Genomic DNA, 26,940 nt, shown 5'->3' with positions numbered 1-26,940 from the left:
ATATCCCTCTGTATGCCAAGAAGCCTCTTCCCTCGCCTCTCCCCCTCCCGTGTCCCTCTGCTCCCATCTTGCTTCTTCTGTCGGGTGTGCCCTTGTCACCCAGCGCAGCAGCGACAGGTGTGAAGCTGCAGGGTGTGGCGCCCGCTTCCCTCCCTCCGTGTCCAATGAGGCTGTGCCAAGTTCCCTTGCACAGGAAACCTCAGAGCCAGCTTCTGGTTGACAAACCCCAGCAAGTCCCATGTCCCCGATCATAGGTGTAGAGGCTGCAGAGGGTCACTGGGGCCGCCTCCTCCCCACCCCTCATGTCCTGCCCCTGCCTCTGCAGGCCCCGCTCACAGCCCAGTGAGAAAGAACCCGTGTCAGCTCCCGTCAGGCGAGGACGTTCCCAGAGGGAAACAGGCTTCAAGCCGCACCTGCCGTTGGGGGGTCTGTGAGGGGCAGGAGCACAGCTCTAGGTATGCCAGGGGCTGCCCAGACAGCTACACTGAGAGACCTCCCGACTGGAGAAGGAGGCCCGGGGCCTCCAGGGTCAGGCCTGTCAGAGACAATTTCACAGCTGAGTGCGCTGGAGGTTTGCTCTTCTCTGAAGCCGTTGGGGCCGCCCACGGGGAGGGAAATGCTTCCAGAAGCTCTGGTCGGAGCAAGGATGACTCTGTGCACTCCGGCTCTCCTTGGACTCCCCAGAAATGTCTGGGCTGGGTTTGGTTTCTTTTTTAATCTGGATGCCTGACACACAGCAACACCCGACATTCAGCCCAACAGGAAAATCTGGCTGTGCCCCTATGGTGGCTCCAGCCAGGCGACAAGGAACAGTGCTAAGCAGGCCAGACCTGCCCCCACTCCGGCAGCGCCCATTCTTCTTGGGGAGACAATGTCGTCGAATGGATGCATGAATGAATCTGGCATCACTCACTGCCTCAGTTTCCCCACTGGACTAGCCATTGAGCAAAGGCGTTTTGACCTTTTGGTGACGGGGCTGCCCCCTGGCAAAGCATCGTTGTCATACTGGAGAGAGACAATGCACACTTTCAAAATGGAAGTCTCATGTACAAAAACCGAGGAGAAGGCCCCTCGGGGGGCACAAACCTGTTGATAGGCAAAGGTGCTCGCCCTTCCTCTAACTGTCCTCATTCCTGGGCCCTCCAGCCCCTAGAACGCAAACAACACTTTCACCCTCCCGCTCTGCTGGGCTATCTTGGCCACAGCCTTCTCTCGGGCTGAAAAGGACTCCTACCTAGTTTCCATAAGGAAATCTTTGTAGCAGTCCCAGCGGAAAAGTCAGAAGTTTGACTTGAAAAAAGGAGCTACTTCAAAAGCATTGTCAGACCGAGGTGAGGGTTCCTTTAAAATGCATAAATTACAGGGGCATCCATTAATCCACCTCTAGGCCACCCTGCAGTGGGAGCTCTGGGCTGGGGGTGCCAAAGGGACAGAGGCCAGCACACCTGGGGGAGGCAACGCGAAGGAAATCCACATAGGATAGGAGTAAATTAATGTGTTTATTACTTACTGCTTGGTGCGTGTGTGCGTGTGTGTGTGTGTGTGTATGTGTGTGTGTGTGTGTGTGTAGAAAAATGAAAGAAAAATGCAGAGTTTTTTCAATAATAAAAAGGGAGTTGCACTGCGGGGCCCCTAAAGCTTGTGAAAAATTAAACTCGACGGATTCAAACTGTCCTATTTCCACTTCAAAAGAGAAGAGGCACTGAGCTCTTCCCAACTTATCTTCAAACGCCCAGCACCCTAGAAAGTTTCTTTAAAAAAATAAAGGCTCCTGTTCCCCCAAGCACTGTACCGGTTACTGTACCCACTGTCTCTCCCTCTTCTAATTATACCCCTGTGAGTCTATTAATCAACTGGTAAATTATTTAGAGAGTCATGCGCTGTCTTCAGCGAGTACAAACACACCGCATGCAAAGGCTTGCTGGAAACGGGCAGAGGGTCCCTCAGGGTCTCCCCTCCACGGGAAGACAGCTTGCAGCTCGCCGAAGCTGCTCTGCTAAAAACAAGAAATAGCATTCCGCTTACCTCCTCAGATGGGGAGATCTACTTTGTCTTTCAACTCAGCAACTCTTTGCAAGTTTTTAACAAAAGAGAAAAACTGGTCTATTGTCGATCTTTAGTGTGCATTTAGTGATGAGAATATTAATTCCCCCTTAAAAATGAAGCACTTTGGCTGAGCTCTGATCCATGCCTCCTGGGATCTGGACTCACGGAAGGCTCTTGAAAACACACAATCATCCCAATTGAGGGCTGCTTTGGCTTGTTTGTATTACGATGGCTGCATTTGCTAGGGAGGTCTCATTACCAGAAAGGGTGCAAATTAGCTTCTTGAAACTCTCTCAAATCTCCCGCCTTTTCTCGGGTTCTATTAGGCCATGAGGGACCTTTCCCAGCAGAAATATTTAGGAAATGTAGGGATGTGTGGGAGGGGCACAGGTAACAATTCGATAATGATCTGTCTTCCACATCACCTCTTCTACATACCAGGGCTTTCGCTTTTAGGGGAAACTCATTACCAATTAAATAGCTGTTTTCTCTCACGACGATAAGAATGGGATATGTCTGGTATGTGCCAAGGAATGTGAGCCTTCCTATAACAGAACTGCTTTAGCTGTTGGGAGATGCTGGCGGGCCGGGACCACAGGGGCAGCTGCCAGTCAGGAGCTCACTGTAACTGGGCTGATAAACCAGTTGGGCAGGTGTCGCAGAGTGTGTGGAGAGACAGGAGATGTGAAAAGCTAGAGTCTGACTCAGAAGCCCCACTGCTGGGGAGGTGGTGTGGCTGGCGGGCTCCTGACCATGCAGTTCCAGCACGTTCCGAGTGCGCTGTGAACAGGCTGAGATGAGCATCTTATGCACCTGGAGCAAAGACAGAACCCAAGGACAAGACCTGCCTTCGGCTGTTTTTAATCTCCTCCCTGGATAGCTACTCTCCAGGGGAAGTCCAAGCAACACGCGAGAACGAGAACAGTTTCCTGGGCCAGGGCAGAAGCCAGGCCTTCTGGCTTGAAGAGCCGGCATTGTATCATTAATTAGGCCTGGCAACCTGGAAGTAGGTTATATCCACCATTAACAGTCCCTGGACCCTGATTTATGGCTAAAATTCTCATGAGAAACGCTAAAAATAAAGCAGTGCAGACTTCAGACTTCTTTGTGTTGGGTGAGTTTGAACAACAGAGTGAGGCCCATGAACAGGGATCGTTTTATATTAAGTGAAAATGGGGAAACAACATTCCAAGGGGCAAAGACAGGATATGGCCAATTTCCTTGGGAAGCTCCGGGCCTCCAGAATTCAGAAATTTCAAACACCCTTTGGTAGGAACGGAGCTGTGGGGAAGGAGCTGAGGACGTCATTTGGCGGTGGTGGCCACTGTGGGCCACCGCTGATTTAAGCAGAGAACTGAGATCTAGTAGCGCCTTTGCTTGGGTTCCGGGAGGAAAGAGGGCATCTGCGCACACTGCGGTAGCACACGGTGGCGATGGAGGCCGGCGGCGGCAACCATCTCATTTTAAATGATACAGAAACAGCTGAGAACTTCTCTTTCCAAAAGCTCAGAATCGTTTTTACTTGTTTTGTACTAGTGTAAAAGTGACAGGAGCTCCCTGGCAACTAAGGCTGCATGATTTAAGCTCGACCCTGTTTATCGTATGCAGAGCAAACTCCTGGTGACTTTAATGGAGGTTGCCTGTATGAAGAACGCCACGTGTGGAGCCCCAGGGAATAAATTTGTTCTGTTCACTGCAGCTCAAGTCGGAACGAGTTTAGGAGGTCGGACCTATATATTTCAAAGTCCAGGCACAGAATAAGCATCTCCCCAATCCTCTGTCCACAGTGCCGTCACCAAGGGCCTGGGATCAAGGGGTTGAAGATGCGCTAAGATGGGGCCCTGGGGTCCTTTGCCCAGGAAATGTGGAAAGATGGGAAAACAGCACAGTTATTAATTTTGCTGCTGATTCGAAAGAAGGAGGTGTTGGCAGCACCTGTGAGGACAAAAACAGAACTAAGTCTGCAGAGGTCACGGCTGGGACATAACATCATGAGGCCTGGAGTGGGGATAAGAGCAAGAGGCTCCACGGGGAAAAGATGACATCTGGATCTGTTCGGCTGAGCCGGTGACGGTGGTGAGCATGACCGTGAGGGTGGCAGGGATGCACAATAACAAAAGCTCGCATCTCTGGGGCACGCAGCTCCAAGGTGAGTGGAGAGAAGGCACAAGTCTGCAATGGCAGGGGTCCCAGGGAAAGACCAGCAGGGGACCAGCAGCCAGAGCACAGGGCTCCCGGCAGGGTGGAGTCCCCAGGGAAGGAGGTCCAGTACCCACTAGGGCAGTGAGGGGGTACCCAGGAAGAGTCTACAGTGCCTGGCTCGGGGAGTGGTGAGGATGGGGTTCCTGCACTGGTGGCTAGATGGCAGGGTGTTCTGGCAGTGACACCTGCAAGCTCAGAGATGATAGGGGCCTCTGCCCCATGGTGATGAGGTCTCCATGTCTTTACAATGATCTCATTTGCTGAGCTCCTGAACCTTACAGATGAAAACTCCTAACAGGCAGGGGAGTGACTGGGTACTTTCCTATGTTCCCAGGAATGCTGCTGGCACCCAGTACAGACCTAGGATTGAAGAGGGGAATCTGGAATGTCTCCAAGGACTCCCCAAAGGTATATGGGGGAGCAACCAACCAGCGGCTCCTCTTCTGGAAGTTCTGAAGGCCTCGGGGGATACAGCAGCATGTCCTCCAGTTTCAGGAGGGCCCTTCTAGCTGCAGGGCAGTGTTGGGAAGCTGAATTCCACTGTTCCCTTCACCCTGTGGCCTCCCTCTTCCCCAGAGCGGGGAGTCACTCTGAGACGGGCTGAGCCCCTCCGGTTCTGCCTTCTCCCGCTGGCTGGCCTTGGCCCGCAGTGCATAGGAATTTCCTTCCACGTCTGCCCCCACTCGGTCAGGGCTCTTTCTGGGGCAAGCGTGGGGGCCCGTCTCCCTGTCCCCACCATTGGGGTATGGCCATACAACGGGTGGCTTGTCTCCTGGCCTGGCCTCGGAGGGGCATGTGAAGCCCAACTGTGACCTGGGATCTCAGCCACATTATCCATTCTATGCTCTCAGCAAACTCTGAGGTCTGTCTCCTAATGGGTTCAGAACTCAGGGTATGGCGGAGGGATGTGGTGAACCCCCACCCCTTGAGCCCAAACAGTGGGGTACACCTGCAGGCTAGGGGACCCCTGAGTCACAGATGTCACCAATGCTCAATGCTCAATTCGGGAAGGAGGGGGCCTCAGCCAGCCGGGCTTATTCAGAAATAAGCAGGCTGTGGTCGGCTCGGCAGTCTCCCTGTTCAGCCTGACCTTCCCTTCAAAACCAGGTTCTGTGGAGAATCATTTAAATTTTCTTCCGGTTTCAGCCGGCGGTGAAGCAGGCCCCTGCCAGACCTGCGTGGTTCCAGCTCTGCCAGCCGAGCGCTTTGGTTTTCTCCGCAGCTTCTCTACAGCCCACTAATGAGACCCTGTTAGTGGTTATGAATGTAAATGCATTCTTTGTTATCCCTGCAAGATCAGGATTAGTGAAATGACAGAATTTATTGCTTCCGTTAGGGAGGTACGATATTGGTTGTTGTTGTGTCTTTAATTTTGTAGGAAGAGCGAAAGTAGAGAGGTACATTGTCTAAATAAACAAAAAGCTGTGGAAGAAAAAATGTAGCATGAAACATTGAAGATCGAAGTGATCCGGGTCTCGCTAACTTTATAGAAAATTGGGAATTGTGCCGTCAGCCTCCTTTGTGTCCCCCAAATACAAAAAACAAACACAAAAACGACTCTGTGCTTGGACCACCTTTGAAAGGACTCTTGGGTTTGCTTTTAGTGGTGGATGAATTAAACCGGCTCTGTACAAAGTTGGTGTGCTTTGATTCAAGCAAATTCATTTCTGCCTCTCGAAGAGGAAGTAACAATAGGCCCCATTTACTCAAAAGATAGTTTGAATAAGTCAGTAAAATGGTGCCCATATCTGATGGTTAATTACGGATCTGTAAATGCCCAACTCCCTATAAGACGAGGAAGATAAGACTGCTGTCAAATGGTAGGAGAGAGGAGGCGAGGAAACCAGAAGGCCGAGTGCCCCATGACCTCATAAAAAACCAACACCCTCACGTGACCTTCTCAGTGACCGTGACATCCCACGATGCCTGAGAACTAAAGGGCTGTGAGGAGTCACTGTTCTCTTTCCAAACAATTGCTAAAACTACCAAATTATAACGTGACTTAAAACATAGAGATAAAACAAAGAAAAAGTAATGGAAAACCGTAAACAACCCTAATATGCAAAGAGCACTGACAAACCAATTAGGACCAAAAAATAGCTTAATTGGAAAATGGGCAAAGGGAAAAACAGTTAACAGGCCAAGGCTATAGAGAGGCGGTTCACAAAGATAAAATACACACGACCAAGTATCTTATGAAAATACGTTCAACTTTACCAACCTCACCGACAATCAGAAGACCACAATGAAAAATAAACACATCTTTTGTCACCTAACAAAGTGGCAAAGATGCACATGGCTGGCCATGGTAGGCAGAATAAAACCTCCCAAAAAGATGTTCACATCCTAATCACTGGCACCTGTGAATATGTTCCCTGATATGGCAAAAAGCGCTCTGCAAATGGGATTAAATTAAGGATCTGGAGATGAGGAGATGATCCTGGACTGTTCTGGGTCATCCCAAGGGTCCTTATAAGAAGCAGGTAAGAGGGTCAGAGTCAGAGAGGGAGGTGACCTCAGCAGAAGCAGAGGTCAGAGAGAGAGAGAGATTGGAAAATGCTACTCTGCTGGCTTTGAAGACAGAGGAAGGGGCCATGAGCCAAGGCATGCAGATGGCCCCCGGAAGCTGGAAAAGACAGGGAAGTAAATCCTCCCAAGTGACCCAGGAAGGAGCACAGCCCTACTAATACCTGGATTTCAGAACTTCTGACCTACAGAACTGCAAGATAAATCTGTGTTGTTCTAAACCACGTTTGTTACGAAGCAACAGAAGACAAATACACTGGCAATACCCAGAGATGGCAGAGACAGGCAGGGAATGAGCATGTGCACACTGCTGGTGGGAGCGTACGGCAGTACAGCATCACCACTGCCACATCGCCGCGGACTCAGGCCTCAGTGTATCCTAATAAGATCACCAGGGCTGTTTCTCCATACAAGAGTGTGCATTTTAGTATTATTGAAGGACTGCAAATCTGGAAACCACCTACATCTTTATTTTTGTCATTTTATATTTTGAAAAAAATTCAAATGGACAAGGAAGCTGCAAGAAGAGTCGACGAATTCCTGCAGACCCTTCCCTGGGATTGGCTGATTGGCACGGCCTCGGCTGCTCAGCCATTGTCTCTGTTTCTGAACCACTATGCTTGTTAGTGGGGAATTAAATTACCTTCCAGACATACTATGGAATACTACCAGCAACTACTTGAAACTATATAAATTAGGTTAATTTGGTATCACATTCACTTATTTTTTAAACGAATCTTTAGGGTGCTAATCCCCACCTCAGTAAATGGGAATTTGGAGAGAACTGGAGAGAAATTATGCTTGAAGATGCAACAGGTACTCTACCATTGCTGCTGCTTGCTACTGCTGTGACCTTTTTTTTTTTTTTTTTTTTTTGAGACTGAGTCTCACTCTGTCACCCAGGCTAGAGTGTAGTGGTGCAATCTTGGCTCACGGCAACCTCTGCCTCCTGGGTTCAAGCGATTCTCCTGCTTCAACCTCCCGAGTAGCTGGGACTACAGGCACCCACCACCACACCTGGCTAATTTTTTTTTTTTTGTATTTTTAGTAGAGATGGGGATTCACCATGTTGGCCAGGCTGGTCTTGAACTCTTGAGCTGAAAACATCCACCTGCCTCGGCCTCCCAAAGTGCTGGGATGGCAGGGGTGAGCCACCGCACCCGCTGGGATGATGGACAGGCCACCGCACCCGGCCGCTAGGTGGATTTGAAGAGCAGCAGCTGCCCTGCGGCCTCCTAGGCCCTATGCATGTGGATGAGGGCTGCTTCTCAGGACAACCTTGCAGGAAGGTACCTCTATCTCCATCCTGTCACCGGGAAGCAAGGGGCTTCAAGAAGGGCAAGGTGGTTTATTGGTGCCACATGGCTGGTGGAGGCAGCGCTGGAATCTGAACCAGACTGGGAAGCATGAGAGCTCGTGCAGGTTTTCACCCTCCCTGGTGCCTCCTACTTCCACCTCATTCTGTGGACCACTGCAGACACCCAGGACCAGACCCGCTCACTGCCCTGCGCCTACACAGATCACCTCATTCTGTGGACCACTGCAGACACCCAGGACCAGACCCGCTCACTGCCCTGCGCCTACACAGATCATTGCGTCTGATGGCTCCTACTCCACACACTGGAACTCCGCCCCACGGACTAGGACATCTTAAGGAGGGACTTGGGAGGGCCGGCCAGGACATCTCCCCGGGAGTCCCGCTCAGCGGATTGCTGGGAGGACAGAGCCTATTTTCATGTGTTTCCTCATCAACCTGCTCCATCTGGAAAGTGGTAGGAGAAGGCCACAAGCTTCCACCAGAAGGGTTCCTAGCCAATGCCCACACTGCTCACTATAATGGCAGCTGCTTCTGGAATTCACTTTCTTCACAATAAGCACGTGTGCACATCACACTTGACAAGTGGGTGCGCACTGATTGCTTGGAGGAACTCCAAGGGGAGGAAGGTGTGGGTGAGTGAGTGGGAAATTCACTGCCCCAGGGAAGAGACAGACGGAGGATCCAGAGAAGCCCAGCCGCCAACTGGCTCTGTGGCCTCAGCAGCTCAGTCCCTTCTCTGTGGCTCCTTCGTGGACTCAGGAAGCCTGACTAGAATGCTCCCAAAGGTGCCTTTGCTGGGGGTCAGATCCTAGGAATGCTTTCAGCCTGTGGATCACAGAGGGCACCTGGAAAGAGGATCTGGTCCTGCTTCCCCTGTCAAGCAGGCGAGCACCTAACTGCTGAGGACCATCGCCAGTCAACACTCACATCCGCAAAGCTGTCTGAACCTTCTGGCTTCCGAGTGCTGATTACATTGGAGTATTTGCCCACAGTATTTTTATATTCCAAACAACAAAGGATGTGGGGGCAGGGGGTGGTGGCTCATGCCTGTAATCCCAGCATTTTGGGAGGCTGAAGCAGGAGGATCACTTCAGCCCAGGAGTTCGAGACCAGCCTGGGCAACGTGGAGAAATCCCATCTCTACAAAAAATACAAAAATATTAGCCAGGTGTGGTGGCATGGACCTGTAGTCCCAGCTACTTGGGAGGCTGAGGTGGGAGGATCACCTGAGCCCAGGAGGTTGAGGCTGTAGTGAGCTGAGACTGCACCACTGCACTCCAGTCTGGGTGACTGATTGATACCCTGTCTCAAAAAAAAAAAAGGATGTTGGGAGGTCTGTGGCCCCTCCTGGCTCTCAATCTTAAGTGGTACCAGTTATGAAAAGCAAACAGTCTTGGGAAATAGGAACAGTCTAAACCATCAGGGATAACCCCCACACATCCACAAACTCACCTCATTGTGGATCGGGCTCAGACACCAACAGGCCTGACCAGAAACAGGCAACAGAGCCTTTGCTTACAAGAAAACCCAATTTCCATTTCCCAGCTGTTCTCCCCAGTGTTGAGCCCCTGGATGTTCAGAGAGCCGCACAAAGAGAAAGTTCTCTCTGCAGCCTGTAAGGTCATGACAGTTAGTGGGAACGTGGCCTACCTGCCATCTCCTTTTCAAAAAACGGCTGAACGAGCTCGCCAAACGTGGTCCTGTCTGCCACAGCCTCTTTCAGCAGTTGCCCACAGCAGACTGAAGGAGAGGGGAACAGAAAGGCACCCATTAAATTTTAAATAGGAGGAAGGATGAGAAAAAAAGAACCCCCAGTGCTGCCTGCTGGGGAAAAAAAAAAAAAAGGTCACTGAAAAAAGCATAAAAGGGTTTTTCTGTGTGTGGGTATGTGTCCAGGTAAAAGTAAATATCAAAAAGGAGCCGGGAAATAAAGAAGACGGAGAGGTGGAATGAAAAGGAATGCATTTGGCAAAGAACACATTAAAAATGGACGGCGCGGGGAAGACACTAACGAGGATGTTGCCCACAGAGGAGCCCTGTAGGGCTCGCTGCACCTGGAATTGCTGCGCAGAACTCGGCGCCCTCCCGGTCGCTGCGGAGGATCAGCGTTCCAGTGGAGGGCTGCTCATCTCGGAGCAATGTGCCTCAAGTGCATCCACATTCGCACCCTTGTTACACGGAGAAGGGGTGGGGCATGTTGCTTCCACAGCCCTTCCAGCTGGCAGGGCATCTCCACGGGATGGTGGGGCCACATAATAGGATAGATTCATATTTCAAGTGGGCTGACTCATCATGAAAAGGCACCACGTGGTGGTAATCCCAGCGCTTTGGCTGAGGTGGGCGATCACTCAAGATCAGGAGTTCAAGACCAGCCTGGCCAACATGGTGAAAACCCGTCTCTATCAAAAATATAAACATTAGCTGGGTGTGGTGGTGTATACCTGTAGTCCCAGCTACTCAGGAGGCTGAGGCAGGAGAATCGCTTGAACCTGGGAGGCAGCGGTTGCAGCAAGCCATGATCATGCCACTGCACTCCAGCCTGGGCGACAGAGCAAGACTCCTTCTCACACACACAAAAAAAGGTACCATGCTGGAGTCACCTGGCCAGTGGCAGCTGCCCCCTTCTGGACACCTGCCTGCCCTGGGCAGGAGCCTCCCTCTGGCCCCACTGTGTCTCGAGCCCTGAACCAGGGCCAGCACATAGGAGGTGCTGGGCAACAAGCATGAGTGAACAAACAGGCGACTCCTCCTTGGCCGTGAAAGCCCTTCCTAGCCAAAGCCAGAAAAGTTAAGCTATATTTTCATGAATTGTTCATTGCACACTTTTGGCTTCCTTACCTTTAGGGCTAAGAAGTTTTCTGCCTATACTAAAGAGACCAAAAAAACATCCTACGGTTAAACGGATAGCATGAATGTTTAACAAAATTACCGTCACCAAGGATTTATTCCTCAATAATGACATGCTTAATTCACTATGTAAATGACAGCAGTTGTCATTTAATTTAATCCAATGTGGTTGGCAGCCTCACCAGCAAAGGACATATAACTGAGAAATAAAGGCTGTTGGGAGGTAGGCGCAGTGGCTCACACCTGTAATCCCAGCACTTTGGGAGGCCAAGGAGGGAGGATCATTTGAGGTCAGCAGCGTGAAATCAGCCTGGCCAACATGGTGAAACCCTGTCTCTACTAACATACAAAAATTAGCCTGGCGTGGTGGTGGAAGCCTGTAATCCCAGCTACTTGGGAAGGTGAGGCAGGAGAATCGCTTGAGCCCCAGGAGGCAGAGGTTGCAGTGAGCAGAGATTAAACCACTACACTCCAGCCTGGGTGCAGAGTGAGACTCTGTCTCAAAAAAAAAAAAAAAAAAAAAAAAAGAAAGAAAGAAAGAAAGACAGAAAAGAAAAAGAAAAAGAAAAAGGCTGCTGGGAATTGAGACACTCCTATGTGCCAAGCACTGTGCTAAGTGTGCTTTGTTGCTTTGTTTTATTTGGCCCTCACAATAACCTGTTGTTTCTTAGGTAAAGACACTGAGGCTCATAGACATGAAATAACCTGCTTTAGGTCACAGAGCCACTAAGGGGCAGAGCTGGGGTCCAAACCCAGGTCTGTGTGACATCAAACTCATGCTTAGCTTCCAGTTCTGGCCATGAAGCAGTAACGGGTATCCTATTTAACTTGTCTTATAGAAAGCTGTGTAACTGAACAAAATCTATGAAGCAATTCTTTAGAGTCACTGGACAACAGAGAGACAGGTCTGTAATCCTTGAGAGGCAGGAAACACACAAAACGAGCCCCATATTCATCCTGGATTTCTACCTACGGGCACTTCTCAAGTCATGGCACAGGAGAAGCGGAGCCCAAACGGATCAGCAGGCTCACTGGGTGGAAGCAACAAAGACTAGAGCCTGAAGCAGCCAGACTTTGTAGAACAGGGTAATGGAGAGGAGGCAGCTGTGCACAGAAGGGGTTCCAGAAATCTCATAAGGGTTCACTGAGCCTTTGGCCAATACGGAGCTGCACATGTGCAGGGTGAGACTCCAGAGGCCTGGTAGAGAAAAGCTACTGGGAAGCGGTGAACTGAATGGAAATTCACACAGGGCTGGGAGATGCTGGCATTCTGACAACCAAAGTGAGAGAACTTGCTGAACACCCCGGACATTCAGCTGAGAGTCCAGAAAGGGCAGACCTTAGCTGCAGGGATACTCTAGCCCTAGAGTAAGAACACTCTAGTCCCACTTAACAAAGCCTAAAAATAAGCTTCAATGGGATGGAGTTAATCCTCCAAACTCAATACTCTTAAAGCAGAATGATGACACAATCCAGACCTTCAAAAATGTCAGAAACACAACGTCTAGCATTTAATTGAAAGCTCCTTGACATGCAAAAAAGCAGGAAAATGTGACTCCTATGAGGAGAGAAAACAGGCCACAGAATCAGATCAGGGGATGACACAGATGTCAGAATCAGCACACCAGGACTTTAAAACAGCTATTATGAGTGCATTTAAAACCTTAAAGGAAAAAATAGTTAAAATGAGTGAACAGATGGAGAATCTCAGCAGAGAAATGAAAACTGTGAAAAAGAACCAGATGGAAGTTCTGGAACTGGAAAATACAGTATCTTAAATGAAACAAATCACTAGGTGTGCCGCAATCAGTGAATTTAAAGACAGGAAAAGAGGCAACAGGAAGTAGCCAAACTGCAGCAAAGAGGGGGATGGGAAAGGACTGGAAGAAAAGAACCAAATCTAAGAGACCTGGAGGACAATACCACACAGTCTAACATATGTGGAACTGGAGTTCCAGAAAGAAGAGAGACAGGCAGAAAAAAGATTTCAGAAGATAATGACAGGAGAATTTCAAAATTTCATTAAAAATTTCAACCCACACATCCAAGAATCTCTGAGATCCAAGCAGAACAAACACAAAGTAAGTCGCACTTTGATACATCATAGTCAAATTGCTGAAAGCTAAAGAGAAAATATTAACAGCAGCTGGAGGTGGGGGGGGGGGTGCTTAATATGTAGGGCAACAATGGCAAAAATAACCTCTGAGATCTCATCAGAAGAAGTGCAAGCCAGAAGACAATAGAATGACATCTTTAAAGTGGTAAGAGAAAGAAACTGTCAACGTAGATTTCTATATGCAGCCAAAACATCCTTCAAAAATGAAGATGAAATCATGTCATTTTCAGTCGTATGAAAGCTGAGAAAATTTGTCACCAGCACACTTTCACTACAAGAGATGTTAAAGGAAGTTCTTCAGGCTGAGAAAATGATACCAGAAGGAAACTTGGATCTAAACCAAGGAGTGAAGAGTATTGATAGGTGGGTACATATAAAAGTCCTTCCCCCTTTATATCTTCACTTCTTTAAAAGATGAATGACTATTTAAAACAAAAATAATTACAATATATTGTAGGGTTTATAACATACGCACAAGTAAAATGTATGTCAACTGTAAAGAAGTAAGGTAAATGGGAAAATCTACTGCTGCCGGTCTCTGATACCATACATATTGAGGTATAATATTTACTCAGAATAGGCTGTGACAAGCAAAAGATGAATATTTAATCCCTAGCAACCACTAACAAAATAAAGCAAAGAGATATGGCTAAAAAGGAAAGAAAGAAAATGGATTACTGAAAAACATTTGGTTAATCCAAAAGATGGCAGGAAAGGAGGAACAAAGAACAGATGACACAAGTAGAAAACAAACAAAAACAGGCCAGGCGTGGTGGCTCATGCCTGTAACTTCAGTGGGAGGCCGAGGCAGGAGGTTCACTTGAGCCCAGGAGTTTGAGGGTGCGATGAGCTATGATTGCACCACTGTACTCCAGGCAGGGCAATAGAGCAAGACCCCGTCTCTTAAAAAAAAAAAGTGAGATCCAACTATATGCTGCCTACAAGACACATATTTAGACTATAAGACACAGATAGTTTAAAAGAAAAAGAATAAAAGGTATATCATACAGACACGAAACATAAGAAAGTTAGAGAAACTTCATTAACATCAAAGTAGACTTCAAGAAAATGAGTATTGCTAGAGAGGAAAAGCAACATTTCCTAGCAATGAAAGGGTCATTTCACCAATGAGATATAACGATCCTTACTGTATATAGTCAGCCCTCCATATCCATAGTTTCTACACTCATGGATTCAACAACCACAGGTTGAAAATATTTGGGGTAAAAATTATGTCTGCACTGAACATGTAGTCTTTTTTCCTTGTCAATATTCCCTAAACAATACAGTATAACAACTGTTGCATAGCATTTACATTATATTAGGTATTATAAGTAATCTAGAGATGATTTAAAGTGTATAGCAGAATGTACATAGGTTATATGCAAATACTATGCCATTTTGTATCAGAGACTCGAACATCCTCGGATTTTGGTATCCAAGGAAGGTCCTGGAACCAATCCCCCATTGATACTGAGGTGTGACAATATGCACTTAACAATAAATTACATGAAGCAAAAACTTGCAGAGAATAGACAAATCCACAATTCAGAGTTGGGAGATTTTTGACATTTTGGGCTGGATGACTGTAAAAAATTAAAAATAAAAGAGTTGGGAGAGTTTAACACACCTCTCTCAATAACGGACATAATAAGTAGAGTGAGAATCATTAGGGACATAGAAGACTTAAACACTGTCAAACATCTTATCCTAATCAACATTATAGAACACTATATCCAACAATGCAGAATACCTACTTTTTAAGTACACTTGGAATTCACCAGTATAGACCATATATGCATATTTCAAAGGATCAAAATCACATAGGGTATGTTCTTTCACCACAAGAGAATTAAATTAGAAATCAAGAATATAAAGCAATCAGGAAAATCCCCAAATATGTGGGAATTAAGCAAGGTACATTCTAAATAGCACACGAGTCAAAAAAGAAACCAGAGGCCTAGGTGGGAGAACTGCTTCAGGCCAAGAATTTGAGACTAGACTGGGCAACATAGAGAGATCCCATCTTTACAAAAATAAAAAATTAGCTGAGCATGGTGGCATATACCTGTCATCCCAGCTACTTGGGAGGCTGAGGTGGGAGGATCACTTGAGGAGCTGGAGGCTGCAGTGAGCCATGATTATGCCACTGCATTCCAGCCAGGGTGACAGAGCAAGACCCGAAAAAAAAAAAAAAGAAGAAAGAAAAAGAAGGAAGGGAGAAAGGAAGGAAGGAAGGAGGGAGGGAGGGAGGGAAGGAAGGAGGGAGGGAGGGAGGGAGGGAAGGAAGGAAGCAGGGAGGGAGGGAAGGAAGGAAGGAAGGAAGGAAGGAAGGAAGGAAGGAAGGAAGGAAGGAAGGAATTCATGCTCACTGTAAAAAAAAAAAAAAATCTGAATTGTATAATACACAGCTCTGCCGAGATAAGCAGTTTGGTGTATTTTCTTTAGGTTTTTTCTGAGCATAAACTAACATGCTTTTTTAAACAAAAATGAGCTCAACCCCTGGATACTGCTGAGCAAATTGTTTTCTGCCCCTCCCTTATTTAGCCATGTATTACCGACATCAAATCACTTTACAGGTTTATTTTTAACAGCTGCCTCACAATCCGTTACATGGGTTTATCACAACTTATTTCACAAACCTGCTTATTAACAGAGTTGGAGGTTGCCTGTGTTTCTCATTATGCTTCTGCCACATCTCTCGCTGCACGTCTGAGTGCTGGAGCAGAATAAACTCCTAGGAGTTAAATCCCAGGGTCACAGGGTTTGCGCAGTTGGCGCTTTAACCAATAGTGGCTCTTGCCTTTCAGAAAGTTGTGTCCATATATAATCCCACCATCCTAAGTGGAGTCTTCTGATGAACTCTGTGGCAGTGAGTGTGGGGCTGTTTGTCTGTTTTCGTTGGTTTGGAGACGTTCTCCTATGGCTGAGAGATTCACAGATGTGAAGTTTAGAACCAGGCCAGCGGACGGCCGCAGCGGAGCAGACAGCACCCAGCGCTCTGGGTTCAGACAGGCATTTGCAGAGAGATCCCAAGGCTACCACTCCCTGCCTTAGGTCCCTTCAAATGGGTTTGCTTAAATATCATGATGTCTTGTGTTTATCAAGAACTCCTTTGAGAAATGGGAACTTCCTGAGGCAGTCTCCAAATGCTTAATTATCTCAACAAGCCCCATCATGGCTCTTAGGTAACAAGCAAAAACCATGATGAGCCTTCCTATTTTCATTTTTGGAAAAATCTAGGCAGATAATTTCATCTCTTCATAATTGGTGTGCTGAATGCAATTTAAATTAAAAAAAAAAAAAACCTTTTCTTGAATGAGAGTGTCTGCATCATAAAATAGAGCACCGAGACAATTATTTCCAGAAAGCTCTGCACTGCATTACAGTATTGCTGTTGTGTGTTCAGACCCTCCCACCACCGCCAGTGCCCCTCCGTGCTCACTCTGTCCCTTCCCGTAACGATGTGTGCACACACGTAAGCAAGTGGTGCCGCCACAGGAAGACTGCTGGTCATCAGAACAAGGAAGCCATCCCGAAGACCGCGGCAATTTTGTCTTATAACAAGAGACACAATCAAAAGGAGAAGGAATTATTGAAATTTATTTTTAAAGATGAACTCAAGGAAAAGCATTTTTTTTCCTAAATGTCCTGGTTAATTTTCCATAGTAACCAAATTTGCAGAATAATTGTTCAGGTCTCTATCTTCATTTTAGGGGTGTGACTTTTATCACGAATTCCTTGCTAGTCTCAGTGGCTTTAGAACTGTAAGCTGGAGGAGGCCTCATTGAGAAGCATTTTTATTCAAAGCTTGATCCTTCTGGGGTGGTATATACATATATTTGTATGTATATACATGTACAAACATTTGTACTTATATTTGTGTGTCTATATATTTGTTTGTATTCCCTCTCTATATTCATATGGTATACCTGTATAATTTGGGGGGTTGTATGCATATGCATATATTTGGGGGTGCAGGTCTCATGTTCCCTCAGTAAATACAGTAGAGGTTATTCAGGCTTGTGGAGCATGGTGTGCGTGGGGGCAGCGCTTTTAACTCCCTTCAGCCTGGCAGTGTGTCTCTGCTACAGTTTCTTCCTCATTCCCATCCCTTTATCCTCCTGAACACAAGCTGGCATCCAAGACCGCCTGGGACCAAACCGGGAAAGACCTGGAGAACTGATTTCAATATTTTCTCTCCTCCTGGTAAAATATTTATTGAAACTGTGCAGAGCGAGAAGTCTTCCTCTGGTTCAGAAATTGTTTGCCTGTAAACACACTGACCTGGGTTGGGGGCGCCAAACGAGACTGGAGAAAATAAATAAACAGCACATTCCTATTATGCAGGAGCCGAGGCTTCAGGGGAGATGGCAGGGGCAAGATGGGAGCCACCCCTGGCGTACAGCACAGACAAACCCCCCGCTCCAAAGGATATAAAAAATGATGACTGAAAAATGTTCTGTCTCTTTGGGCTGTGGGCATGTTTTTAGTGGTTAATGTTTTTATGGCAATATTCTTCGGGAGGAAAAACATCTATTCCTGCAAAGATGGACTAACAGAAAATTGTTAAGAACAAAGAGCCAGAAAAAGAAGTGATACTGACCCTTCTCCCCACACCACCCCAGACAAAATGAGAGAGCTGGGGAGGAGGGGCAGGAGGCAAGGAAAGGCGCTCCAAGCTGGGCAGCCCAGCGCCTGGGGCACTCACCATTGACAAGCCTGTATTTCTGGGCCAGGAGGGCGGCCTGCAGACTCTTCCCACTGCCCACAGGCCCGAGCAGCAGCACCCTTGGGGTGAACGGGGCATTAGTACGATGGTTGCTTTGGACATAGGTCAGAGCTGGAAAGAAAGGATATGAGGATAATAAACCTAGGTCCTAGAGAACAGGAAACCAGCTTGCAGCCCCTCTGCTTTGACTCTTTTAACGGCAGTAACTACTTTTCTCTTTCACAGCACCATGGAAGCCCTCTGTGCATCGGGCGAAGAGGCGGGGAAAAGAATTATGTGGCAGGCCTGGGCACCGAGGCAGGGAGCAAGTAGTGAAGTCCACAGAAGCCACCCTCGAGCGCTGCCCTGGAATTCCTCTCAACACAGGCGTCTAAACACGTGCAGGTGTCTGCATTTCCTTCCAGGCTGACGGAAGGATTCCTAGGGCTGGCTGTGTTGCAGCTGGGAGGCTGGTCCCGGGACATGAGAGCACTCTCTACAGGGCTGCTGGCTTTTCCTACTGATTCGGGCTGAGCCTCCCAACCGGAAGCCCCAGCACTAGGTTGCTCTTCTAGAATTGCACGCTGGCTTTCTGCTAGGTGCACCTGAATGTCAGACACAGGCTTTGATAAACGCATCCAGCCACATAGGGGCCCAGTGCCCAGGGACTTTTAAAGGACTCGAATTAGTGGAGAGTAATTTGTGCAGCTGCACTCTGGTGACACCAACTTTGTTGCGACTCTCCAAAGCGGTAGTGATCAAATAGGTCACAAGAGTGGCCTATGTAGCTGCACAGCCCTGGCCTGTGGTGTGCCCCTGGCATTTGGTGAACAAAGAAGTGAGGAGATGGGGTGAGTGTCTCCAACAATGAGGCCACCTGCACCATGGGGGACACTGGATGCCAAGAAGCCACAGGAAAAACATCAAAGCAGTCGCCTCTTGCCGGAGCTCAGAAGCGGGGAGCCGCGAGAAAAAGCTGATGAGGCTGTAAAGGGCAGCATTTCGGGCACCTGAGGCAGGGCAGATGCCCACAGATGAGGCAGGGACCTGGGCCAGCCCCCAAGCCAGCCTTTGAAATAGGGTATCCTTCCCCAGACAGACCTTCCCCCTCCTTCCAAGGCCCCAGACTGTCCTATGCAAAGTCAGCCACGGGTGGCCCCGTTACACCTTCCTGCCGGTCTGCCTTTGCCAATGTGCCTTGCAGTGGATTCTGTGCTGGTTGAGGGGCCAGGCCATCCTGCTTCCCTCAGGAACATACCACCCAAGAACCAGGCAGATTCCTCATCCTCAGCACTACCGACATTTGGGGCCAGAAGATTCTTTGTTGCCTGGCTGTTCTGGGCACTGCAGGATGTTGAGAAGCATCCCTGGCCTCTACCCGCTGGGTGCCAGTAGCACAACTGCAAAGTATGACAACCAAAAACCCTTTACGGACATTGCCAAATGTCCCCGGGGGTGCGGCGGGGGCAAAACCGCCCCCGACTGTGAACCGCTGGGATATGATCATTGTGAAAACCCTGACCTCTCAGATCTTTGCAGGGCTTTTACATTGGAAGGGTCATTAGAGAAGAACAGTCCCTTCTTTTTAGAAGGCACGGATGAGTTAGAATGGACTTTTTTCCAGGTTGTGATCAGCATCATCAATGGCATGTACTAATTGCTACGATAAATACTCCCCAGGCACCATCTCGTTTGTTTGACCCAGCAATCCCCTGAGGGCTGCGTTATTCACGCCCCATTTTACAGATGAGCCAATTAGGCTGAGGCTTGGCAGAGCTGGGGCAACTCTCCCCAACCTCCCGCCATGGGTACCATTCCTCCACTGAGCGAAGCCCAAAGGAAGCTACTCAGGCGAGGCTCTCTTTCTTCTCAGACCTTCCATAATCCCGTGCATCTGAAAAGCACAAATACTACAGGCAAAGCGGCCTGCTTACAAATGATGCTTAATTTACAGTAAATAACTAAGTTAATTAGAAGTAATGATCCCCCAGACAGTCTCAACATCTGATTATTCTTTTTAAAAATATGTGGTTGCTGGGTGCACTGCAGAGAGATTAAAAAAACAACACAGAGAGAATTTTGCATTCCAATTTTCAATTTATCTCTCTGCATTATTAATTAATAATAATTAATATTCAGACACTCACATTTTTATTTACAATTCCAGGCATGAATTCTTTATGAATGATCATATGAACTTTTAGATTTAATTAAGTAATTTGAAAGTAATTAATGTGTAAATTCAGAATCACAGCATAAGATAAATGTTGTGGTTGTTTATCTTAAGAGTGCAGTGTTTGTTACTAAAGACCCTTCCGAGATGCAAAATCGCTGGAAAATTATAAGCCCTCATAAGCCTGGCATTTCTTCTTTAAGTAGCGACACTTTCTACTAACCCACCCGTTGGCTGACTGCCCCCTTCAGAGGGCGAGGCTGTTCAACCCACGCCGGCAAACGTCACATCTCCGAGCTCAGTGTAGCAATGAGGTTTATGCACCGAGTCTCCTGGCAGGAGAGGGTGCTGGGAGAGTCAGCAGGGAAGCGCTTGAGGGAGCTCAAAACCACCTCCCCAGCAAAACAGAACTCTTCTTGGAGAGATTTGAGAGAATATATGAAAAAAAAAGGACTTTGTAAACTGTCAAGTGTCTTAAATATCTGTGATGTTCCCTGCGTCGTAAACGCTTCATTTACCCAACACTGCGTGGAAGGGGATAACTGGGCTTTCAGATGACTGAAGCTCAGCAAGACTTTTGAAAATGATAATGCAGCTGTTCGGGGATAGAATTATTCCACCTTGCCCTTGCCTTTTTGGACTGGGTGTTGAACAATGATAGGAGCTATGATGTCTGATGTTTATTGAGGCTTTCCTCTGCACCAGAACTGGACTTGTGGCTGTGGACACATGATTTGGAGAATCCCATTTAATCCTCACCTACGCCTGGGAGGAGGGCACAAGTTTTATTCCTGTTTTAGGGATGCCAAAACTAGGGCTCTGAGGAGTTAGGAGAATTGCTGAAGGCTGCACAGCTGGGCTGTGTCGGGGCTGAGATTTGAACACGTTGCCCAGCTCAGCCGTTCCCCGACCTCGCACAGGCCACCTGCAGTGGCTCCTGAGTTGCTGGGAACATCAGCCATTGCTGTGGACAGCAAAGCAGTGCCAGGCGCAGGGCCATGTATCTCCATCCTAAATGAAGCATATCACCTGTGTTGTGTGTGTGTGTGTTTTGTTGTGTGGTGTGTGGTGGTGGTGGTGGTTTTGTTTTGTCTTAATCTTTATATATTTCTTCTTTCCTCTCCCTCAAGGTCAGGCTCAAACTTCTTGCTACCATGTCCCTCCCACCACATCCCTCGCCTCTCCTCCTCCCAACCCCATCACCACCAAATCTGCTGTGGGCCAGAGATGTGACCACGTCTGAGTGTGGGACATTAGCCCAGGGTCTCCAAGTGGGGTGCCCCCAGGGGCTCCGCACACATGCGTTTCTGGGCAGGGAACCCGGGTCATCTATGACTTGACTCCCAGGGTCCCAGGCATGTCCCAGACACTGGCCACTACCAGAGTAAGGGACAAAGTGGTAGAGGGCACAGTGAGCCCAGCCCTTGGCCACCTGTCCAGGGTGGGGCTGCCTGCTTGTGTTTACCCTGGTAGAAGACGTCCACACATGGCTGGTCAGCACTGATGACTTTGAGGATTTTGGGGTAGGAGGGAATGACCCTGACGATGTTCCTGTGATACTCCAGCAGTTTCTGAGCCGTCTCCAGCTCTGAGATGTCCTCTGGTACCATCAGGCGGTTCTGGATTTCAGATTCGGGTGGCCAGTCAAAGGTGGTGTGATAAATCTCTGCAAGGAGAGAGGTGCGCAGTTAGAAATGGCCATGCGGGGGCCCTGTGGGCGCTGCTGTGCCTGGCTGGGGTGCTTGCTGTCCTGGAGGCCAGGCCCTACAAATTCCTGGGGTGTGGCTGAACGCAGCAGGACATCGTCATTCAACACCAGCACTTCCAGTTACTCTGAGCCTTAACTACTGTTCTTGTTACAATACAAGAACAGGGCCCAGGGCAAGGGCTGCCGTGAACTTCTGAGCACTTACTCTGTGCCAGGCACTCTGACAGGCACCTACCTGCAGACTCCCATTTCATCCTCAGAGCCATCACATCACCCATTAGGTTGGTATTTTCTTTTTTTTTTTTTTTTTGAGACGGAGTCTCGCTCTGTCACCCAGGCTGCAGTGCAGTGGCCGGATCTCAGCTCACTGCAAGCTCCGCCTCCCGGGTTTACACCATTCTCCTGCCTCAGCCTCCCGAGTAGCTGGGACTACAGGCGCCCGCCACCACACCCAGCTAGTTTTTTGTATTTTTTAGTAGAGACGGGGTTTCACCGTGTTAGCCAGGATGGTCTCGATCTCCTGACCTCGTGATCCGCCCGTCTCGGCCTCCCAAAGTGCTGGGATTACAGGCTCGAGCAACCGCGCCCTGCCCTAGGTTGGTATTTTCATCCCCATGTACAGATAAGAAAACTAAGCCTCAGGTATCCCATGTCTACAGCCAGAAAGGGGCAGAGCTAGGGATCCACAAACCCAGGTCTATCTGCCACCATAGCCTGAGGACCGGACGATCAAGGGCAGTCCCGCCTCCCCCCATCCTCCCGCCAGCCCCTTGCTGAACTGCCTGGTCTTCAAGGCCCAGTTCAAGGGCCCTGTCCCCTGCAGCACCTGCCAATTCTCCCAGGTAATGCTCATGCCTCTCTCTTCTGTACGCATACCAAAGAACAAGGGGTGTCAGGGGGTACATAATTTGTCCCAGGGAGAGGCAGACACGTCCCCTGGCTCCTGTGTGGGCCCCAAGCCCAGGTGCCCCGCATGACCCCCCACACTCTACTCTGGTTCTGCCACAAGAAAGTCTCCTCCTTTAACCTAAACGGGCCTCCCTTTCCTCATCTACCAGAATGTACCCCTGCCAGTGTCTTCCAGCTCAGAGCCCATCCTGTGGCAGCCTTCCTTGTGTCCCTCTGTGGGTGCCCAGAGCAGAATGCGAGCTCGGGAAATGGTAGGCAGGTTGTCACCACCAGGGTCTCTGAAACCCCATGGGGCTGGGTGGGGGTGGCCATAGCCATACCTCCAGTTTGAGGGTCGATTCTCTTCCCCAGGTTTCTCTCGATCAGGACCGTGTCTGGAGCACTCAGCACGACTGGACAGAGAAGAAAAGGAACAAAACCAGGCATGTCAGGAAGCAGGTGCCACACATATGAATAGCACAGACCAATACTTGCTTTAGGTTTTTTGTTTTTCTGTATAATGACATTAAAACAACAATCATCTCCCATCCCCACGAATTCCTAAGAGAAAGGTCTTCTCGCAGCCAAACACAAAGACCGTAACGTCGGGACAGAGCACGGCCCAGGACTGAAAGTTTTGCCTGTGAGCCATTTCCCTCATCACAGATAACGCCATGATGGGCATCTCTGCGTGTACTGAATGCTTGCACAGCATTCTAGTTGATTTCCTTCCTGGGACAAAGAATCACCAGGCTGAAAGCAAAACCCCACTTGTCTTAAGAACCAGCCCTGAATATATTTAGCTCTGTGAAAAATTCAGCTGTGCTGTCCTCTTCCTTGCTGGGTCTCGGACAGTGCCTGGGCTGAGGTCGGGAGCAGGCGGCATGAGCGGGGCGCTCACTGGCCACCCCTTGGTGCAGCTCTGGCAGGTGGGGGACCCGTGGGAGCTACTCACTGACGTGTCTGGGGGTGATCCCCAGGGTCTGGATCCTCAGGGCCTGCTCACGCGTCTCGGGGATGCCATCCAGAATCCAGCCCTAGACAGAGGATTCAGAGAGGTGCTCATCCCTTTTGATTTTTACATTTTTTGGAATTATTTTAAAAGGAACATAATAGCTTTATAGAAAGACTAGAGCTTTTAAGACAAAAAAATACATAAATGTTTCTGATAGCTACCTCACCCTTTAAAAACTACTTTGTGGCCAGGCACAGTGGCTCATGCCTATAACGCCAGCACTTTGGGAGGCTGAGGTGGGCGGATCATGAGGTCAGGAGATAGAGACCATCCTGCCTAACACGATGAAACCCCATCTCTACTAAAAGTACAAAAAATTAGCCAGGCGTGGTGGCGGGTGCCTGTAGTCCCAGCTACTCAGGAGGCTGAGGCAGGAGAATGGTGTGAACCCAGGAGGTAGAGCTTGCAGTGAGCGGAGATCGCGCCACTGCACTCGGGCGACAGAGCAAGACTCTGTCTCAAAAACCACAACAACAATAACAACAACAACAACAAAACAAACAAACAAGAAAAAACCCCTACTTTGTAATATATTATTATATTCCCTTCTGAATCGTATGTTGGTGACTATAATCATAACATATATATTTTTACATCCTGATTTTTTTTTTTTTTTTGATAGAGTTTCACTCTTGTTGCCCAAGCTGGAGTGCAATGGCATGATCTCAGCTCACTTCAACCTCCGCCTCCCAGGTTCAAGCAATTCTCCTGCCTCAGTCTCCCAAGTAGCTGGGATTACAGGCGTGTGCCATCACGCCTGGCTAATTTTTTGTATGTTTAGTAGAAATGGAGTTTCACCATGTTAGCCAGGCTGGTCTCAAACTCTTGACTTCCGGTGATCATCCTGCCTTGGCCTCCCAAAGTGCTGGGATTACAGGCGTGAGCCACCACGCCCGGCCTACATCTTGATTTTTTCCACCACACAATAGCAACCATAAGCATCTCTTCACATCTGCACGGCTCCTCATTGTCCCCATTATCAACAGTTGTGCAATGTCCCACCAAGAGAATGTACACAGCAACTTAACTATGCCCACGAATGAACATTTCAACTGCGAGCAGTGTTCACTATCATAAATAATACCTCGATGAACATCTTTGTGCATCTAGCGCTTTCCACATTTTGGATAATTTCCTAAAGAGAGTTTCGGAGAGACTCCTGAGACCAGGGTGAAAATTCCGCTTTTGTTTTTATTTTCTGCCCCATATATCTGCAGTAACACCCCACTTTTCTTAAAAACAAACCCTGGACGATGATTCCAGTTTCTGCTCTGCATCTGCCTTCTTATGGGACTGAAATTCCTCACGCATCAGCCCCCTCTTGGTACAGCTAGGGAATTGGTTTACAGGTTTATTTTTACTATTTATTTGCAGAGATAGAGTCTTGCTACATTGCCTAGGCTGGTCTTGAATTCCTGGGCTCGAGCAATGCTCCTGCCTCAGCTTCCCAAAGTGCTCGGATTACTGGCGTGAGCCACTGTGCCCGGCCTTTACTAACTCTTTAAATCCAATTGTGAAAGTATTATACAATCATTGTACACTGTGTGGAAAATACTGAAAAGCTGAAATAATAAGTCACTGGTAACACCTGAGACCCAAACAAGCCACTGTCAACATTCTGGTGTATCTCCTACCAAGCAGCAAGTGCAGATACCTTTGTTCCTGGCGGCTGGGGGTTGTGGGGAGGGGAATCACACCGTATATACTATTTGGTAATCTGTTACTTTCTAGCAAAAACATTTCATGAACGTTTTCCCATGTCGCAAAGTGCTCCTTGCCCAGAAGTTTTCATAGCCGCCTGGTATTGCATGAATTGACCTGATGGTAACTGATCCCATATTGTTGCTCATATTGTTCAGTTTGATTCCAGTTTTCCACCATTATAAACAATGACGTATATGCATCTGGATGCCTAGCAAACATCCTCAGATACATTTCTAAAAGTTGACACCTTCTTTTATGACTTTTGATACATTTTGCCACATTGCTCTACAAAATGACCCACCAGTTTATGAATCCAATGGCAAAGCATCTGTTTCCTTGCATCTCTGCCAATGTTGGGCATTATCTAGGGGAAAAAAATCTGTCCAGCAAAATACAGTATACCACTGCTGCTTTACTTTACATTTCTTTGATCATTAATGAGGTTCAGTATTTTTTTCCATATGTTTATTAGCTATTTGGATTTTTTTTTCTTTTCCAAAATGTCTATTCGTGTCATCATCTGCTTTCCCCTGGGGGTTTCATCCTTTTATTTATTGACAAGAGCTCTTTACATATTAAGAACGTTACCCCATTTTGGATTTTGGCAAACACTATCACAAACACTTTGAGGCAAACTATGTTGCCAACATTTTCAGCAGTTTGTCTTGCAGCCTTTTCATTTTGTGTATGGTGTTGCTTTTCACACACCAGTTTGTGGCCAAATCAATCGCTGCTTTCCTCTTTAGATTCTGGCATTGTGTGGATGCATAAAAACACCCTCCCCCCTGCAAAAGCTGATACATATTCACTTGCCTTTAAATTATATTCTTGTGTTTTTACTCTTTACATGTAAATAGTAATGATCCGTGTAATAGGGCCGCATTTCAGTTTGCGAATGATATGGGGCTGTGATGTAATCTGTTTCCTTGTGGCTCACCACCTGTTCCAAACTCACCCCCAATACAGCCCATCTTTTCCCCTCTGAGGACACTTTTATCAGAGTCTAAATGCTGATAACGACATTGGCTGTGGCCTCTTTCTGCCTGTAGATTGTTAAATTCTTTTTTTTTTTTTGAGACAGAGTCTCGTTCTGTCGCCCAGGTTAGAGTGCAGTGGCCGGATCTCAGCTCACTGCAAGCTCCACCTCCCGGGTTTACGCCATTCTCCTGCCTCAGCCTCCTGAGTAGCTGGGACTACAGGTGCCCGTCCCCTCACCCGGCTAGCTTTTTTGTATTTTTTTAGTAGAGACGGGGTTTCACCGTGTTAGCCAGGATGGTCTCGATCTCCTGACCTCGTGATCCACCCATCTCGGCCTCCCAAAGTGCTGGGATTACAGGCTTGAGCCACCACGCCCAGCCTGTTAAATTCTTTTTATTTAACTGTTTAAACTGTTGTTGTTTTATAAGTTATCATAATGTCTAGTAAAATAAGCTTTCCCTTCTTTTTTTTCAAAACAAGATCTTTCAGGTAAACATTAAAAATATTTTGTCAAGTTCCCAAATAGAAAGAAATTCCACTAGGATTTTGGAACAACATTAAATGTGTAGATCAATTCACGACAAATTGACATTTTTACACTATCAAGTCAACACATTATCGTCTCATTTGCTTAAGTTGCTTTTTTATGTCCCTCAGCAATGTTCACATTAAACAATTTCTTTTTTTTTTTTTTTTTTTTTTTTTTTG

At 47.8% G+C, this 26,940-nt stretch overlaps 1 protein-coding gene across 6 annotated transcripts in view; it reads right to left on the bottom strand.

The window, feature by feature from the left end:
• Positions 1-26,940, bottom strand: part of AK8 (adenylate kinase 8) — a 160,628-nt gene that overhangs the window by 83,316 nt on the left and 50,372 nt on the right. For all 6 annotated transcript variants that reach the window (XM_031934095.1, XM_031934093.1, XM_023189000.2 and 3 more), the window contains 5 exons: positions 23,491-23,572; positions 22,877-22,948; positions 21,405-21,605; positions 17,767-17,898; positions 9,743-9,832 (listed from right to left, as the gene is read on the bottom strand). In XM_031934095.1, coding sequence (XP_031789955.1) covers positions 9,743-9,832; positions 17,767-17,898; positions 21,405-21,549 — 367 coding nt within the window. In that variant the 5' untranslated portion in view covers positions 21,550-21,605; positions 22,877-22,948; positions 23,491-23,572. The remainder of the gene's footprint in view (positions 1-9,742; positions 9,833-17,766; positions 17,899-21,404; positions 21,606-22,876; positions 22,949-23,490; positions 23,573-26,940) is intronic.

Source organism: Piliocolobus tephrosceles, chromosome 14, assembly GCF_002776525.5.
Source record: "Piliocolobus tephrosceles isolate RC106 chromosome 14, ASM277652v3, whole genome shotgun sequence".
NCBI classification, from domain to species: domain Eukaryota; kingdom Metazoa; phylum Chordata; class Mammalia; order Primates; family Cercopithecidae; genus Piliocolobus; species Piliocolobus tephrosceles.
This window is presented reverse-complemented; position numbering and strand designations above follow the sequence as displayed.